The following is a 20091-nucleotide window of genomic DNA, read 5'->3' on the forward strand; positions in this document are numbered from 1 at the left end:
AGAGAAGGGGGGGGTCTTATTGACAGAATAAAGCTTCTGATGTAGCCTCCAGCATCACAATGAAAATCTACACCATCTCTAAAATTACATTCAGTAATCAAGGCCACAAAAGCCAGAGTGAAACCCTGCTCCTCTCTCTCTCTCTCTCTCTCTCTGTCTTACTATCTCTTTCTCTCTCTCCCTCGTTATCTCTGTCTCTCTCTATTTCTCTCTCTCTCTCTCTCTCTCTCTCGCTATCTCTGTCTCTCTCTCTATCTCTCTTTCTCTCTCACGCTCTCTCTGTCTCTCACTCTCTCTCTCTCTGTCTCTCTCTGTCTCTCTCTGTCTCTCTCTGTCTCTCTCTGTCTCTCTCTCTCTCCACTTCCACAGGAAAAAGAAAGGGAGATCCAAAGCAATCTCTGCTTCTCTCGTTCTCTTCTACAGCAGACCTCTGGCTATTAAATACCTCCCTAATCAGTGTGCTTGTAAAGGAGAGCAGCTCTATTCAGACAAAAGGCCTAAAACAAAAGGAAAGGAGAAAAAAACAAGGAGATGAAGAACTATGGGTTCAGCCACTGAATGACCAAGAGAATGAAATTTAAACAAAGCATCCTCTAGTTTTTAGAGTTATTAGGAACGTCAGAATTGGCAGATGCTCACACTGGTTTTCACAGTGAGCTGAATATGAAGAAGTGTGGAGTAAGAGACAAGTTAGATGAATCAACAGGGAAAGTGTTCAGTGTGGAGTAGTGTGAGTCCACCTGCAAAAGGAAAACGGGAGAGAGAGAGAGAGAGAGAGAGAGAGAGAGAGAAAGAGAGAGGATAATGGAAAGTTCTTTATCTTGTGTTTTATTCAGTATGATCAGTATGTGAATGTGTCCTACAGCCACGAGCTATTTGAAAGAATATATTAAAAAAAAAAAAAAAAACAAAGTAAAAACTTCAACTGCCATGTTTGCTTTATTCTGAGTCCTGCTCCTGGGATGGAATGGAACCTGATGTGTCTTCTGCTCATCTAAAGCTCATCATGAACTGATATATGGCACACTGTGAGATGCTTTTCTGCTCACCCGGACTGTCTGATCACTCTACTCTGACAAGATGTCTGTAACTGTAGAACTGCTGTTCTCTGCATGTAAAAATCCCCAAAACACAGCAGTTACTAAAGCAGTCCATTGAGCGCCACTTACTGCTATACGTATTTAGTGGTTAAGATGTTGGGCTGCTGCTTTGATTCCCAGGAACACAAAGCGACTTGGTGATTTGGTAAATGTGGATAAGGTTGTCTGCTAAATGCCAGAAATCTGCAGGATAATACAAATATAAATCTCCAAATCAGAACCTGGTCGCCTCTGAACGTCTACCGTTACCGACATGAGCGACGTTCTTATTCACTCAGACATGTCTTCACCCTAAGACCTTTCCTGAACTCTCATTATCTTCCGGCACTCTGCCTGAGTGCATCTTTTCATCCTCCATCTTTAATTCATCTACAGTTAGCAATCCTTCTCTGTTTGTCCTTTTGAGCCACTTTACGTCCCCACCTCTCTCTTCTCGTTCTGTTCCACGCTTGGCTTGTTCGCCCGTCCCACACCCACCCTCCCTCCCCGTTTCACCTCGTAGGCCCACCTCTGTGCCGAAAGCCGACCCTAATTCAATTAGGCCCTTCAAACCAGATCAGGCTACGGCTAAGCAGAAAAAGAGGAAGAGATTATTGGCAAATGAATACGGATTTGTATCGAACCGCCTCACAGAGAGAGAGAGAGTACATCTACAGCTTTTCATTTTTCTCCTGCTCTCATTTTTCCCTCCACTTTTCGACCGTCGCCGCGTTTCCCGCAGGTCCGCAGGGAGCGCCGATCTTCTAGACCTCCGCTCTCCGTCCCTTGCGCTCCCTCCTCTCTTCCGTGCCGTCGACATGGCCACATCGATTTCTGAATTAGACTGCGATATTAAATAATTAATATACTTGCCGTGATTGATGTCTTGCATTAGGCCTATATTAGGTTATCAATCAAGCTCCACTTGGTTTAATGTAACGATATTGAAAAAGTGTCAGGGGCCGTTCAGGCAATTTGTAGTTGAGGCAGAGTAGATAGTAATGTTGGTGTAACACAAGGCCAGCGAGCAGCAGGAGACCAGAGAGATCCGGGTGGGGGAAGAGATGTCATGAGCAAATGCATATTGCTTTAATGGGCACCACCAGATAAACAGAGAGTTGTAACCTTGGACCGAGGCCGCCATAAATCTGGATCGCTATGACCTCACGTCGTGCTTAAGTTCCTTCTTTCGGCTGCGAGCGTGCAAGTGCTCTTCTCAGCCGCGGTGAAGTTCCTGTGCAGGAGCTTTGAGGACGTTTTGACGGGCGAGATCTGATTACGAACTGGGTCGGTTGGGTTTATGTCTGGTTCTAGTTATTCAACAACTTTGACATGTTCTCACACAGGGAACGTCAGGCTTTGATCACACAGCTAGACATCTTTAAATGGACAAAAGTTAAAAAGTAGTGTAAATAATAATAATAATAATAATAATAATAATAATAATAATAATAAAACATTCCCATGTTATTTGGGTAAATTTATGCTGTCTTGGTATATTAATGTTTTCTTAGGGACACACTTATGTCCAGGGATTTCAGAACAGCGTAACATATTGCGTCATCGGGTAGGCGTGGCCTATTTGATAATCTAATCCTATCCCTAACCGTAGTTTTTGGTTGTTTATTTGTTTTCTAAAATAAATCATCTACCTGTATGATTGTTTTGTCATTCGTAGTATGCTGTTGTTTTTTTTTTTTGAATGAGGGCGTTTTTCCAAGACCTCCGGAAACACGCCCACTTTATGTGGTGGTAACGAAACCCCTGGAATTTAGTGAATGCCGTCTTCTTATCGAGTTATTTCCTGTCAGTTTTATCTGGTTTTGCTAAATTCCACAGCATCCACATAAGAAAGATTTTTCCCAGACCACCACACAAATATCCCCCGATAAACCGCTACCTGGTGCCGAATGACGTTTTCTACACGTTTCAACTGACCTGTAATTAAAAAGGGTCCAGTAGCGTGTAATAATCGCTATTGAATTCGTGTTGGATTTAAAAAGATGCCGTAACGCACCGCGAGAACATTTTGTAGCTAAAATGTATGAAACGTAAATCTGCGAAAAAAGGAAAAAAAAAGAAATGAACGTTCAAATCGAATGAACGTGATTGAATGCCGTCTAGGAAACGTGGGCTAGGAGTCAAGAGGGTGAAGGGGTTAAAAAAATGCTCCTTGTCTCGTAGTTCCCGTAAGGAGGTCATTATTTATCCTTACTTAATTAAGTAAAAGAGGACAAACAAGTCAAAGTGTTAACAGAGCTCGATGCAATGCCAGGCTTTCGCTCGCTAGTCAATACGGGCAAATTGGAAATGTCTGACTAATCTGTCAAGTGGAGGGGGCACAGACTGACAGACGGACTGGAGCCTCAGCTCTGTGTGTGTGTGTTTCTGGTCACTACGTCTGGATGGTCTACTGCTTGGTCTGCTTCCCATCTCTCTCGCTCTCTCTCTCCATTTGTCACTGTAGGTAGCACTCAATTAATTAAAGCATGTGCAGCACATGTTTCATCAAGTGGTCAAGTTTCAAATACCAGTGTTTGTTTTACTCCTCTCTCCATCATGCTGCTCTTCTCCCTTTATCAACCTACTTGACATGGTAAAGATGAATATCCTCAGATGGAAGGAGGAGTTCATATGCTAAGATGGTCATTTCATTAATATCCACCAGAGAGAGAGAGAGAGAGAGAGAGAGAGAGAGAGAGAGAGAGAGAGAGAGAGAGAGAGAGAGAGAGAGAGGCCCATTAGCACAGAGCTCATCAGCAATGCATTACAGCTATGGTGTGCTTGAGTGTTAACCCTTTCGGTGCTAGAGAATGAGCAAGCTGGCCTTACAAACAGTGCAAATTACATGACGTGTGTGTGTGTGTGTGTGTGTGTGTGTGTGTGTGTACACATCTTTAGTAGTTAGTGAGAACCAAATCAAAACATAAATACTGTGCTTTTGAGCAGCGCGACAGAAAAGCGTTCACCCTGCTTCTGAAGATCCTGAATTTTGGGAGCCGAATTGAGTGAGAGGAATAACCCATGATTTCTGCATGAGGTTAATGGAATAGCATCTCTCCTGTCAATCACAATGACACTAACCAATCATGAGCATCTGTGAGCTCGTGTATGTGGAAGCTGATGGACGGCTCTTTCCTCAGGGTGGGTTTCGCTTTACAGTGGAGCAGCAGGATGAAAAATGCAGGTGGTTTTCTTCACTCTCAGACGGAGCACGTGTCGACCTTCACCCTGCCTGGTCGGTAGCTGCGGAGAGTCGGCTGGTGGGAGCCGGCAGACGGTTGGGAGGAAAAAAAGTGTCTTTGCACTTTTTAGTTGAAAAACATAACTGTTTCCTTCTGGTTACAGAGGTTATGTTAAGGGTTAGGTACAGACATGGTATTAATTATCTACAGCAATCATTATGTCAAACATAACATCTAAAGGAGTCATGAGACAACACACAAAGGCACAGAGGGCCGTAACCGAGTCGATGTCAGCCCACAGTTGGGGAAATTCTATGTACCGTCAACTCTACTGTAGAAAAATCAAGTTGTCAGCACAGGAAAGAGCCAATCACTTTTAAATTGCTCACGTGGGCTTAAATGTAACTGCTCTGATTGATTTTTAAAGGAAATTGTTTCATTAATTCATCAAATAAGGGGCGCACACACACACACACACACACACACACACACACACACACTCAGCTACACCTCACTGATGGATCCAGGGATCCATAATCGTTTTGTGTAATTCATATTTCAGTTGCTTTACACAAGTGAAGCTTGCAGTCGTGGGATTTCTGCAGACTTTCTCCTTGCATCTCCTGTCCAGAATGCTAGATTTAGATGAAAATAACACATCATTTCGCAACACTACTTTTCATACTGACTGAAGTCTCTATTAGAAAATCTTAGCTGTCTGCACTGGTGTAAAATTCATAAGGATGCTGTGTTTACATTGTGGATTTGTTATCAAGATTAAAGCAGTCAGTAATGGACTTTTACACTGTACGGCATGCAGAGGTATGAACAAAATCATCGGTAACATCTTACATTAAAGGTGGGGTCTCCATTGTTTGTGAAATGCTTCAGAAATCTACGTTGGGCCGCCAAACTAAACAAAAACAAAACAAACGTGTAGCCAATGAGCAGAAAGGGGCGGGTCTTGTCAATATGGGCGGAGAGAGTGTTTAGTGCGCATGTGTGACATTAGCAGAAAGCAGTTTTAACATTGACATGGAGGATAAAAACAAAGAAAGAAAGCGAAGAAAGGCTTACAATAAGGCAAGAAGTAGGACCCGTGTTAATATAGGATCAGCTTTCCAGAGCTGAAGAGAACTGAACGTCTTCCGCGTGAAACGAAGCTAAACCTTTCACGGTACAACACAGTACTACAAAAACACATTTGTATTACCATAGTATTACTCATTGTGTTCATTTATTGAAAAAATATACCCTCAGCCAGCTGCCCCAACAGGGGTGGGACCCATTTGGGTTAGGGGCGTGTTTGTTTTGGTGATTTCAAATGTCAACGTTGGCTTTCAAACAACGGAGACCCCACCTTTAATATTCCCTTAACTGAGAAGTAACACATAATAAGTAACATTAACTAACTAACTAACTAACTAACAACTGCTTGTATAATGAAAGAAACAAAAAACACCACTATAAACAGTAAATATTTGCCCCTCTGATGCCATGTGGCAGTGGTGGCTCAAGCGGTTAAAGCTCTAGAGTTGTGGATCAGGGTTCAAGCCCCAGCACAAGCCAAGCTGCCACTTTTGGGCCCTTGAGCAAGGCCCTTAACCCTCTCTGCTCCAGGGAGCTGCATCAAGGCTGACTCTGCGCTCTGACCCCAACGTTGGGATACGTGAAGAAAGAATCTCACTGTGCTGTAATGTATACGTGACAAAATAATGTCGTCTTCTTCTTCTCTTATTGGTGCTAGTAAATTCAGAAGTCAACGCTAATTATCATGCAAAGATTAGAACCCTAAAGAACCTGATACTTACATCAGCACGAGGGAAGTCATTGTCGGTGTAATAGACTAAGACTAAATATAAATATAAAGCAGTAGTGAGGTCGACTGTGCCTTCGTTCCACTGAAGGAGAGAACGTTGAGAAACGGACGGCGACATGGGTGGTGCAGGGAATGACAAAAAACGAGTAGCGGGCTGTCATCTCTGTATCGTGGCCTTCGCCGTGTTGCTGAATTGAAAGTGAAAGTGTAATCCTGGGTGGACAGAAGCACTGTCTCTCTTGACTAGCCTATCAAGCGTTGATAATGCCTCTGTCTGGGTCAGTATGTTCTCCGTCAGATCCGAACGCGCCCCCTTTTTAAACCCAACGTACAATGGACAGACCGGTGGTTTTAGCATAATCCCGCTGCAGCCAAGGTTTATAAAAACCTAGGGAAAGGCTTTACAGGCTGGAAGACAGTTGCGTATAGTCAAGAAAAGGGGGTAGAGAGAAGGAAGAAAAAGATATGATGTTGAATTGACGGCTCTGACACCTCCCCTCCGGACTCAACCTTCTGTTTTCAGACGGTTAGCAGATTTAAGGGAAGCGTCCACAGTTTTGAGAACAGGTTCGAGATTAGACGAGAATGGACTGCTGTTAGAACTTCTGGGATTTCTGTCAAAGAAATTTTAGTGTTGATGTTTTCTGAGGGTCATTAAGTGAAGTGAACCTGACAGAATTTATTTAAAGTTCATGCAAATATCAATCATCAATTACTGAAATGAAATGGTAAATGAATTACACCTTTAGACTGAACACAATTGCAAAGAAAAAAAAAATAATCATCCCAAAAATTACATCCAAATTTTGTCCTCATATTACTTGCACTGAAAGAGCTACAAACCTCCATTTCTGCAGAAAGTAACAAGACAGAGAGGGAAAAAGGTTGATTATTACCGCGAAAGTGACTTTCCTATGTGTTCCAGCTTTACCTCTGATTGTTTAAGCTCTAGCACTGGAGACTCCTTCCAAAAAACATTAAACAAACGTCTCCTTCGCCGTATCGACGGTTACATCACGTCTTTTTAAACCTGCCTGTGAACGAGTTGCGTTCGTAGAATTTGTATAAAGCTAATATTTGTCATGAAGCTGCAACAACTATCAGAGATGCAGTTATAATAAATGGATCTACCCAATAAATATCTAAAAAAAAAAAAAAAAAAGAAAGATTGATTAATTACACAAACAATAATTCAGTAAATATAATTCAGTCAAAATTAAAGAATAATTTTGAGGCGTAATAGAAGTAATATAAGTGAGACATGGAAACCATGATATTCCCATAAAAAGGCAAAAAAAAAAATTAAGTTTCAAATGTACTTGGAATTGCACCATTCTAAAAAGCTATAACGTTGGGAAAAAACATGGAGGTTTTTATTTTCATGCTTTATCAACCATCACGCACACTAACTGACTAACTTTTTGCATCTATACAACATTTATCAGACTGTATATTTATAAACACACCCTCCGGTGTCACCCATATGAGGATGAGGTTCCCCTTTGAGTCTGGTTCCTCTCAAGGTTTCTTCCTTTACCATCTAAGGGAGTTTTTCCTCCCCACAGTCACCTGAGTCACCTCAGACTTGTTCATTGGGGATAAATACATACACATTGTGAACTAAATATATTTAATATTAATCATGAATTTTGTATTCTATTAATCTTTATATTATTCTTTATAATAACCTTTTGTTCTATGTTTATGTTCTGTAAAGCTGCTTTGAGACAACGTCAATTGTAAAAAGCGCTATACAAATAAACTTGAATTGAATTGAATTCATTTACTAACTGCTTCGCTTAAGTTACAGATTTAACTAGTGCATGTTGAATACTGACAATAACACAATATAGTATGGGGTGTGTGTGTTTTACTGTATGCTTCGGAGGGACTATGGACACAAACACGTTCCCACTAACTAGTAAAGAACTCAATAAACCTGCAAGTTCATTGACACGATCCTGACGTGTGACTTCACCAAACTAAACTTGTTCTAAGGAAATTCTTATCATTTGTTTAATCACTCGGAGTGCATGAAACATCTTGTCATTTAAAGGATTAATTAGGATTTGCCCATCTCTCTGGGAAGCCAGAGCTGCAAATTGCACTTTGCCCGGTGCCTCTGAGGACAGAGCAATAGAGACAGAGCACACTATTAGTCACCATGGCAGGGAGAAATTTAATTTAGGCGACACAATTTAAAGAAAATTGACTCCTATTTAAAAAGGAGGGGGTGTGAAGGCGGACAAACGGCGGCACGGGGGGACAAGAGGATAAAAAAAAAGATGAGTGAAAAATCTATTTCCCTCCGGTTTCCTCAATGGCCTGGTGTCTTTTCATCTTCACCCAATTCGAACTTCGAGGAATTTATATATAAAAAAAAAACCTTCCCATTATTGAGTAAGAGACAATGTGGATCTCCGATATTGTGGGGTTTTTTTTTTCCAGAAGGAAACTCCACAAATTGAAACACTTGTACACAAAGAATGAGGCTGTGGATAATCGCACACGGAGAACTTTTGGCTGCCGACACGGCTGTGAGCCTGAGTCTAGTGGGACAATGGTGGTGAGCGTGGCAGCTGTCATGGCGGACTTTAAAAAGATGATCTTGGCACGGAATTTAAAAAAAAAAGAGGCGAGGGAGGAGGGTAAAGGCGAGGGCCAAAGAAAGCACTGATTCATTTGCAAATCGGGGCCCTGGTGCACGGCACCGTTCTGAGCCAGGAGTTAACAAGGTAATCAGTTTCAGTCTCTAACCTTGCATTGTGCTGTGCACCTCTCCACAGGGTCGAGGCATGAATAAAGAGTCTCTCACACACACACACACACACACACACACACACACACACACACACACCTGAACGCTGAAACATGAGTATTTGTTTACAGTGTAGTCTCTCCATCCAGCTCTCGGTGTGCTCAACACGTTACATAATAGAGTATAAAGAAAATGTCATTGTGTAAAAAACAGGCAGAGAGAGACAGAGAGAGAGAGAGAGAGAGAGAGAGAGAGAGAGAGAGAGAGTCCAGCTGTATCCATTCTTCTCTTCGTCTCCCTGCCCGGCCCTGGGGCCCTTCTGGGAGGCCCCAAGAAAAAAAAAAATAGCGCACTTCACAGTCTCCTCTCCTCTTTCTCTCGATCCTCCTTTCTGCTCCTGAGAAATCTGATCTAATCTGATTAATTGCAAAGCAACACAAACGTCCACACAAATCAAACCTACGTTACACAAAGGAATGTAATCCAAACACAGCTCACCTGTCGTAACGCACAAAGAAATATTCGCTATCGTTCATCGAACACCACGCAGCAGAGCAGATTTATTTCTTCAAATACTAATTTACTTGGATCACTCAAAATGTTTTAGATATCGTTCCACTTTTTATGCTATAGACGGTCACACGAGACGTGACAGACAGAGTAAATAAACACATTTTGGTGAAAAATATTGTGCAAACCAAATGTGTCAAATTTAGACCGAAATACAATTCTTATTGTTTGTTTCTTTGTTCTTCACTCTCACTCTAACTAGCACTCTCACTGTCACTCTCACTGTCACCGTCACTCTCACCGTCACTCTCACCGTCACCGTCACTGTCACTCTCACCGTCACTCTCACCGTCACTCTCACCGTCACTCTCACCGTCACCGTCACTGTCACTCTCACCGTCACTCTCACCATCACCGTCACTCTCGCAGCCACTCTCAACGTCACTGTCACTGTCACTGTCACTCTCACTGTCAATGTTACTGTCACTCTCACTGTCACTCTCACTCTCACTGTCACTCTCACTGTCACTCTTGCAGCCACTCTCACCGTCACTCTCACCGTCACTCTCACCGTCACTCTCACTGTCACTCTCACTGTCACTCTCACTGTCACTCTCACCGTCACTCTCACCATCACCGTCACTCTCGCAGCCACTCTCAACATCACTGTCACTGTCACTCTCACTGTCACTCTCACTGTCACTGTCACTGTCACTGTCACTCTCACTGTCACTCTCACTGTCACTCTCACTGTCACTCTCACTGTCACTCTCACTCTCACTGTCACTCTCACTGTCACTCTCACCGTCACTGTCACTGTCACCGTCACTCTCGCAGCCACTCTCACCGTCACTGTCACCGTCACTCTCACCGTCACTCTCACTGTCACTCTCACCGTCACGGTCACCGTCACTCTCACCGTCACCGTCACTGTCACCGTCACTCTCACCGTCACTGTCACCGTCACTCTCACTGTCACTCTCACTGTCACTCTCACTGTCACTCTCACTGTCACTCTCACCGTCACTGTCACCGTCACTGTCACTCTCACCGTCACTCTCACCGTCACTCTCACCGTCACCGTCACTCTCGCAGCCACTCTCAACGTCACTGTCACTGTCACTGTCACTGTCACTGTCACTCTCACTGTCACTCTCACTGTCACTGTCACTCTCACTGTCACGGTCACGCTCACTGTCACGGTCACGCTCACTGTCACTCTCACACTCACTGTCACTCTCACTGTTACTGTCACTCTCACTGTTACTGTCACTCTCACTGTTACTGTCACCGTCACTCTCAACGTCACTCTCAACGTCACTCTCAACGTCACTGTCACTGTCACTCTCACTCTCACCGTCACTCTCACGGTCACGGTCACTGTCACTCTCACGGTCACTGTCACTCTCACGCTCACTGTCACTCTCACGCTCACTGTCACTCTCACGCTCACTGTCACTCTCACTGTTACTGTCACTCTCACTGTTACTGTCACTCTCACTGTTACTGTCACTCTCACTCTCACCGTCACTCTCACCGTCACTCTCACCGTCACTCTCAACGTCACTCTCAACGTCACTGTCACTCTCACTGTCACTCTCACTGTCACTCTCACTGTCACTCTCACTGTCACTCTCACTGTCACTCTCACCGTCACTCTCACTGTCACTCTCACCGTCACTCTCAACGTCACTCTCAACGTCACTCTCACCGTCACCGTCACTGTCACCATCACCATCACTGTCACCGTCGCAGCCACTCTCAACGTCACTGTCACTGTCACTCTCACTGTCACTGTCACTGTCACTCTCACTGTCACTCTCACTGTCACTCTCACTGTCACTCTCACTGTCACTCTCACGCTCACTGTCACTCTCACTGTTACTGTCACTCTCACTGTTACTGTCACTCTCACTCTCACTCTCACCGTCACTCTCACCGTCACTCTCAACGTCACTGTCACTGTCACTCTCACTCTCACGGTCACGGTCACGGTCACTGTCACTCTCACGCTCACTGTCACTCTCACGCTCACTGTCACTCTCACTGTTACTCTCACTGTTACTCTCACTCTCACTGTTACTGTCACTCTCACTCTCACCGTCACTCTCACCGTCACTCTCACCGTCACTCTCACCGTCACTCTCACCGTCACTCTCACTGTCACTCTCACTGTCACTCTCACTGTCACTCTCACTGTCACTCTCACCGTCACTCTCACTGTCACTCTCACTGTCACTCTCACTGTCACTGTCACTCTCACTGTCACCCTTACTGTCACTACAGCAGGCCACTGAAAACAAATCAAAGAAACTCAAAGATAAATATTAGGTGTGACCATAACACAATATTTGGGCCTTCTTAAAAGAAATGATTGCATTGGTGTTCTCAGGAACACTCACTCACTCACTCACACACTCACACACTCACACACTCACACACTCACACACTCACACACACACACACACACACACACACACACACACACACTCACACACTCACACACTCACACACTCACACACTCACACACACACACACACACAGGCAAAAGTGGACGACAGAAGAATTCTTTCCCTGGAGAAGATAAATCTCTTCCCTACAGTTGGCTGGTTTAAACAGTTGGCAGGTAAAAATCAAGAGACAATTTGATACAGCTCGTTTACCACAAGATGTAAACAACTAGAAAGAATCCCACCACCTCTCATGGTGAGGATGGCTGCCAATGGAACTGGTTTCCTTTTATTTACCGGTAATGAACTTATCTGCTCAGATTCCACCACATGCTTCACAGTGACCCGAAGCACACTATCTTTTTTAAGGCAAAGAAGTAGAATGTTCTGTTATGTCCAAGTCAATCACCTGACCTGAATCCAACTGAGCATGCAGTTCACTTGCTGAAGGCAAGACTCAAGGCAGAAATGGCCAAAAAACATACAGCAACTAAAGAAAACTGCAGTAAAAGCTTGGCAGAGAATCACCCGGGGAAGAAATGGTGAAAAGAAGAGAGAGAAGACTGGGGATAGAGGTGATGTAGAGAAGTGAGTATACACATATACAGTATAAGAAAACATGGCCGCTGATGTCAACATACGAGAACGAGAGAACGAGGAGTCAGAAATTTGTTGCTAGTAAAAAGCTGTCATTTTAGTCTGGCTGCAAAAAAGAGGGAAAAATTCTGAACAATCCGCCATTTTTCCCTAGATTTTTAGTTAAGATCTGAATAATTTGTGTTTCGCACATTTGTGTTTAGCTCTTTGAGTTTTGTCCCCTCACTGGCCAGTGAGAAAGATCTGGACTGTTAGCTGTTTGAATAATCAATATGACAGCCTTCATGCTGCCATGTGATTCTGAGTTGCTTCTGTACAGAAGTGTGTGTGTGTGTGTGTGTAGTCATGGCCCTGTTTAACCTTAACTAGATTATGGTTATTATCCGGGCTCTCAGCCGCCACTGTACAGACGGGATAAGTGTTCACAAAGCCCCCTCTGTGCAGCGATGGGCCAATCTGTGATTCTTATTCATATCTAAGCCAGACGGTGCTCTCCTTTCTCCCTCTAACCGCCATGCTAAGTGACAGAAAGTCCCTCTTTCTCTCAAGCCGAGGAGGAAGAAAAGAGAAAATTAATCCAATATGGCCTCAAGCGTTGTGCGGTTTCTTGTCCTGGGGCTGCTCTGAGAGTGTGCCCTTGTGTGTGTGTGTATGTGTGTGCGAGTGTGTGTGTGTGTGCGCGAGTGTGTGAGAGAGAGTGAGTGAGTGTAAGGGTAAATGTGTGTGAGTGTGTGTGTATGTGTGTGTGTGTGTGAGCGTGAGCGTGAGTGTGTGTGTGTGTGCGCGAGTGTGCGAGAGAGAGTGAGTGAGTGTAAGAGTAAATGTGTGTGTGTATGTGTTTGTGTGTATATACGAGTGTGTGTGAGTGTGTGTGTGTGAGTGTATGAGTGTGTGTGAGTATGTGTGTATGTGAGTGTATGTGTGTGTGTGTATGAGTGTGTGTGAGTGTGTGTGAGTGTGTTTATATGAGTGTGTGTGAGTATGTGTGTGTTTGTGTGTGTGTGTGTGTATATGAGTGTGTGTATGAGTATGTGTGCATGAACGTGTGTGTGTGTGTGTTTGAAGAAATAATTCAAACAAATACAGACCAACAAATAAAGTAAAATCTGATCCTTTGAGAAAAAGCAAAATAAAGGCACTTCGTTAGAGAGTTTTGCGAGTCTCTGTCTGCATCCATTTTCTCAGAAGGAAAGAAAAAGTACGCAATTAAAGCTGAAGTCTGAAAACCATTTAACTATAAACAGGAGGTTGGAACACAATCGTTTGCATTAGATTCACTCCGGATCGTGCGGTTAGCAAAGTGTTTGGACGCCACATCAAGGACAGCTGCACAATGTAGAAACTCGTGCAGATGCAGGTCAAGAGCTTCACACGTGAAAATAACGTGATCTCAGAGACTTCATGACACGGCTTTCTGACTGAGTTGTTAACGGCAGCAGATGATACCATCAACAGGGTAATAAATATCTGACCTGTGATCTCATATTAATGCAGGGTGTTGAGCAGGCGGATTGGGACGCAATCTTTATTGACACTCATGAATGTTAGAGTGAAACATACCAAAAAATACAATACATTTTTCCTTAGACTTTATATGACAATAAAAATATTGTTATATTAAAAAATAATATTTTATTTTATTTCAGAAATGATCTTGAAAGATCTTGAGGAGAGGGAGACGATAAGGGAAAAAGGGGCGGGGTTTCCAGGGTACATCAGGAGTTTAAAACACCTGTCAATCATTCTGCACACAGATATCAACTATTCATCTACCTTTTTTTTATTAAGGGGAAAAAAATGCTCTTTTTGCACGTTTTCATGCAAAATGTGGAAAAAAAAAATAGATTACATATTAAGATTACTCTTTATCTTCTCGTCTCAATCCGACATAGAAGGAACCTCGGAGAAAGTGCTCTGTGTGCGGCGCTCGTGTGAGCGACTAAACGATCAGTCGACTCTCTTCAACTGCAAGCCTGTTCTAATAACATAATACACCTCTGTGTAACGTTTAACGGCTGTTCGGCAGTCTAACGAGCCGTGGCAGGTCTGCCTGCGCCGATCTGACACGAACGCCGCCGTATCCTCTGGCACGTTGCCTCGCTGGGGTTATAACTCATGTGTGTTGATGCCACGCAGTCGTTGTTCCTAATTTCATCAGCTCAGCGCTAATTACATGCCTATAACAAGGAACAAGGTAATTGTCCTGGACGGCGCGTTATGAAAGACCACACACGCTCGCATGTTGGTTGGTTTTCCAAAATTGAACATTAATTGAAAGAAAAAAAGAAAAAAAAAAGGAAAGAAAAACAGTTTTCAGAAGTCAGATCTATTTCTATCAAAATACTAAACCTGAACACGTGCACAATTTGTGACTGTAACACAGCTCAAACTTTGCTGTTTCAAAGCTGCTATTGTTGTATGTAATGTCAACAATCTGTCTATGTATGCAGAACGTACGTATATACTGTCCGACCACAAGCAGGACGGATCACAGCGCCGCGTTTTTTTCTTTTTTTGAGCCAGAGCTGATTAAAAAAAGCAGAGATTATGCGGTCGCCGCTTCGGCCCTTTCATCTCGGGCGAGGCGCGGCGAGTACGGCAGACAGATGAAGACTGATGAGGAGAAAATTCGAACGGAGATGAAAAACCGGCATGGAAATAGGAACAAAACAGTCTGTAGGTTTGTATGCGTACTACGGAGTGACAAACGGCATAATTAAATGGGCCATGAGGAAGGATTTGATTTCAGTAGTGGCCTTTCACAAATGAGTTATAAACAGGATACTGGGTTCACTGCACAGGAGTCGGTCAAATCAGTCACTTTTTAACACTTCACCTCGTTCCAAACATTGAGGATTTGTTGGTTTTTACTCTTAAAAGTGCAGGAGGTTGTCACGGCTTTTACATCCACCCATAAGACATAACCTCTCACTAAATATGTACGGTAATGTAACAAGGAAGAATAAAGCTTGGGAGGAAGTCTGACAGATTGTTGGGTCTCTGGAGAGTGTTTTTTAGCTTGTGCTGCTATTTTGCACCTAGCTAACACAAATCCACTAGCATGTAACATGTAAATCAAACACACACACACACACACACACACACACAAATTAGGCTTTAACTAATGCACTAATATACTGTATATATTCTCGCTGGATGATGGTACAAGCACATATGCGACAGCACAAGCGTAAGAGAGACTTTCTGCGACGTCTTTGATTTGCGAATCGCTAAAAAAATTCAAATCAGTATTGCCTCCTGATGCCATAAAAAAAGGTAACCTAGTTTTTCTAGTTCATCTTTAAATGGTAAAAATGACAAAGCGTATGAGCGAAGATCTACGGACGAGCACATTTCCATAATGCTCTTAAATCCAGACAGAGGCCCATCATGTCAGGATCTTATATGCAGCTCCTCCAGATCATTTTCTGCCCCCTCAAATCACCCCCCGTACCCCGTAAAGCAGCCAGGCCTGGAAAAATATCGTCGGCCATGACTCTACCTCCACAGGTAGACTAATGAAACAATCAAAAAGAGGCTTATGTGGAAGGAGAATGCTGATTCTGAGTTTTTCCCAGAAGAAGGGAGGGGTGGACCTGCACGGCTAAGCACTACGGCTTGACCCGGCACACATCTAACTGGATTGGGGGAGATTTTATTTGGCTTCACCACAGCTCTGTCATCACGCTCCAGGCTTGGCTGTGTGTGTGTGTGTGTGTGTGTTTGGTGCAGGTGTCAGGCTCACAAACTAATAAACCTGCCTTCAAGACTGCAAAATAATAATGTTTCACATGATCATAAAATGCTAAACATATTAATAAAGTCAGTGATGTTTAGTGTCCAAGCCTCAGATGTGTGTGTGCTGATTTAACTAGTCCTAATGGCTAAACAGATTACAGACCACGGTAAATGGATTGTCACAGCTCTCTATCGCCCACTCAGAGTGTCTCTGCTGCGATTAGGACTGGCCAGACACACACACACACACACACACACACACACACACACAAAGAAAGAGGCCAGGCTTGTAGAGACATGGCCATGTTAGGCACTGAACACTGTTTATCAAAGGCACTCGTCAGTAATCTGAATGGCTTTTGTTCTTCCGTCACAGATATGAAGGCAGGAGGAGAAGGACAGAGCTTACAAACGGCACCGTAGTTTACGTCTACTTCTATATGAGACACAAAGGGGTGTGCTGTTGTAGGAAAATAATCAAGTAGGACTTAAACGTTTATAGTGACATCTGTGACCAGTTCCTGTTATCGCTTACGTTACAGCAGCTACAAACAAGCTCACTTTCTTTTACCTTCTCTTAAAGTGAGTAACGCAACATGTCGTGTGGCTGTAGGGGGAAAAACAAACAAAAAATGAAAGATGAAAACTTTCCTGTGAAGGAAAAATTCACTGACTGTTAGAAAGTGGCAAAACTGGGGGCTGCTTCCATAAAGGTCAAACAGACGACATCTCACAGAACCTACACCGACCTTTGCGATGTTCCTTTGATATTACATTTAGTTAACTATTAAAAGGAGATACTTTCAAATGAAGTGAAGTGTCTGTCTTTAGGTCCTTGTTAACATATTAGTATATGTGTGTGTGTGCGTGTGTGTTCTCCGTGGTTCAGGGGTTTCCTCTCCCAGTTCAAAGACATGTGCTGTAGACTGACTAGAGTCTCCAAATTGTCTGTGTAAATGAGTGTGTAGGGGACAGATGGATGGATGTATGGATGGATGGATGAGATGGATGGATCTCGATCTGCTGTATCAGTAGCACAAGTGTATTCAGCAGAGACAAGGACAGTTTCGCTGAAACTAAATGAAATGATATTCAGTCACTATGAAACATTTCTGTAGAAAGTCAAAGTTAAATGTATTTGAAACTTTAATCTGTAAATCTGTATATTTGTGTTGGTTCAGAGATCTGTTTAGTTAAAGGGTAAAGTTTGTGGTTATGAGTTTCCAGAAGTCATGGGAGAGATTTCCAAACTACACAGAAAAGCACATGGTTACCAGCAGACAAAAACAAACCCAGAGGAGCCGAGTGTTTAAACTCGGTGCTGTCGCTCGTCTACGTACATCACATTTAAATCCGGCTTGACTACAAAATAACTCAAACGACCACGAGAAGATACGTATGAACATCACGTCACCGGTTTCAGAGCAATCCGACTGCTCGGAAAAGTCGGCCTGTCCTTTTTTAACCGAGATATAGCTCCAATTCCGTGAGGTTTTTTTTGTGTTACATGGAAGAAACATCCTAAATCCATCACACACTCTTCCACACACTCGTTCCCACAGGCTCCTTCCTTCCTGCTGCACTTTGCTGTTTAGGAGCGCTGCTAATGAGCAGACAGCAGCTGAACTGATCAGACCAACATGATGCACACGCACCACCGCTTCAGGACAAATCCGTGTCTGCCTCCGACAAGGCTCACTGCAGCGCAGACCTTTCACCTTTCCTGAATCTGCCTACCCACAATGCTTTGCTGAAGCCTGCTGATGGTTAGGGAAAGAAAAAAAAAATGAAATAAAAATAAAAAATCACATATTAAACACTGGCCCAAGCTCTGAGGAGAAAACAGGAGGGAAGAACGTCCGCAGAGCACACGGCACGAGGAAGATGAAGAGCAGCAGTCTGTCAGAGAGAATCTCTCCTTCAATCAGTCACTCCGGAGCGCTGGACCTGTCCTCTGGATCCCAAATGTCTGATCTATCGCTAAGGGACACTGTATGAAATCAGTGTGTGTGCACTTTGTAAAGACTGAAAGAAAGTCCAGGACACATTTTCCAAAAAATGGATCAGGAATACAAATGGTGAAAAAAAAGAGGTTCATATTCTGCCAGAGATGGGGGACTCGAGTCATATGACTTGACTCGAGTCAGACTTAAGTCGCAAATTTGAGACTTGAGACTTGCTTGACAAATATTAAAAAAAGACTCGACTTGACTTTGACTTGACATTCATGACTTGAGACTTGACTCGGACTTGCACGTGTGACTTACTCCCACCTCTGTATTCTGGTCAATAATCCTGCGCCAATTAAAGACCCCTAACTCGGAAATTTCTGACCTCTGACTTGGGGAAAAAACAAACAACGAGCTGCTCCTTTAACTCGGAATTTTAAATCAGAGAGCCAGGAACTTTCCTCGACTCCAAGCTGACGTCAAATCGACAGGCTGCTCACAGCATCAAGAGTATAAATAAATAAATAAATAAATAAATAAATCGCCAATCGATATACAGATGAGCTCACTTTTTAAATTTATAACACTGACTATACAGTTCTTTTTTTCTTCTTTCAGAGCTAAGATCGGCTGGAGAGGTTAAATGTAAACTTTTTGGTACACTCAGGTATACAGGGGTAAAAACCTGATTCTGATTGGGACAGGAAATCATACTGTTAGAAGCTTTCTAAAGGTTCCTCCTGAGAGATTTCAGGATGTAGGAGACAATGTAGGAGAGGTCAAAATCGTCTGAAGTCTCGATGCTCCGTAACGGACCTCAGTCTAACAAGAGTTCACATACGGGGACATGAGCACCATGAACTCTAGCTGAACTGCACAGAGAGTCGGTGGAGAAGGAGGATAAACATCCTTACCTGACAGGATTGGTGCTATTACGAAGGCGAGGAAAGAAATGCCGTGTCATGTAGGTTTTCTGTAACGTGTGGAGTTCGAAACACGCCGTCGAATATATGAGCGTAGTCGACTGAAGGCGGGAAATCAAGCCCAGGCTCACACCAATTACATATACAGAGTGACACTTAACCTGTTTAACTCTCTTCATTACCTACATATGCCCACACACACACACACACACACACGTTTACCCTTTGTCAGTGGTGAAAGGCAACAAGATCGCTTTACAACGTCTCGTCTTTTCCGATAAATTTTGCATGAAAACACGTTGTGCGGGGCTCAGAGATGCCTGCTGTCATCCTAGAGGTGTGATAAATGTTTAATGAAAACAACACCACACGAGGCCGTGTCAGGCCCCCTGCTAAGCCTGCCACCTCCTTTGATCCTCTCACACACACACACACACACACACACAGTTCCTCATATATTCATCTGTAATCCTGTAACCTGGCTGAAAGGAGAAAAAACAATTGCTGTGGCTGCAGGTTGACAAAAATGGCAAGTTAAAATGCTTTGAAAAAGAATAAAAGGTGAAAAGCATTAAAGCACGGTGTTTCTGTGTGTGTGTGTGTGTGTGTGTGTGTGTGTGTGATCATAAGCGTACCCAAACTGCTTAAAGTGGCAAGTTGTAAGGGGAGTGACAGCTGTAAATGCACACCTGCAGGTTAGAACAAGCTCTGATCCACACACACACACACACACACACACACACACACACACACACACACACAAATATCACATGAATTCTTTACTAAATAAACAAATGGCATCCCAAAAAAAAAATTTTCATTAAATAAAAAAAAGAAATTAAATAAAGAAAAAATTTAAAACCTCCACTGCTTTAAGCCAGATAAGCAATTCATGTTTTTTTTTTCATTCATGCATTAAAAAAGAAAAGAAAAGAAGAAAATAAATAAATAAAAAATTCACTGGATATAATTTATAATCCAACTTGCATATTTATTTATTTGTGTTTGTATGTGTGTGTGTGTATGTGTGTGTGTGTATGTGTGTGTGTGTATGTATGTGTGTGTATGTATGTGTGTGTATGT

At 43.1% G+C, this 20091-nt stretch overlaps 2 protein-coding genes across 3 annotated transcripts in view; one reads left to right on the forward strand and one right to left on the reverse strand.

Moving 5' to 3' along the window:
• lxn (latexin) overlaps nucleotides 1-2846 on the forward strand; it is a 104682-nt gene extending 101836 nt beyond the window's left edge. The window contains exon 8 of the mRNA XM_060875227.1: nucleotides 2837-2846. Within this exon, the coding sequence (XP_060731210.1) occupies nucleotides 2837-2838 (2 nt within the window). The 3' untranslated portion in view covers nucleotides 2839-2846. The remainder of the gene's footprint in view (nucleotides 1-2836) is intronic.
• Nucleotides 1-20091, reverse strand: part of rsrc1 (arginine/serine-rich coiled-coil 1) — a 120958-nt gene that overhangs the window by 70211 nt on the left and 30656 nt on the right. The gene's annotated exons all lie outside the window — the stretch shown is intronic.

The sequence above is a fragment of the Tachysurus vachellii genome, chromosome 1 (genome assembly GCF_030014155.1).
Source record: "Tachysurus vachellii isolate PV-2020 chromosome 1, HZAU_Pvac_v1, whole genome shotgun sequence".
Taxonomy (NCBI): Eukaryota; Metazoa; Chordata; class Actinopteri; order Siluriformes; family Bagridae; genus Tachysurus; species Tachysurus vachellii.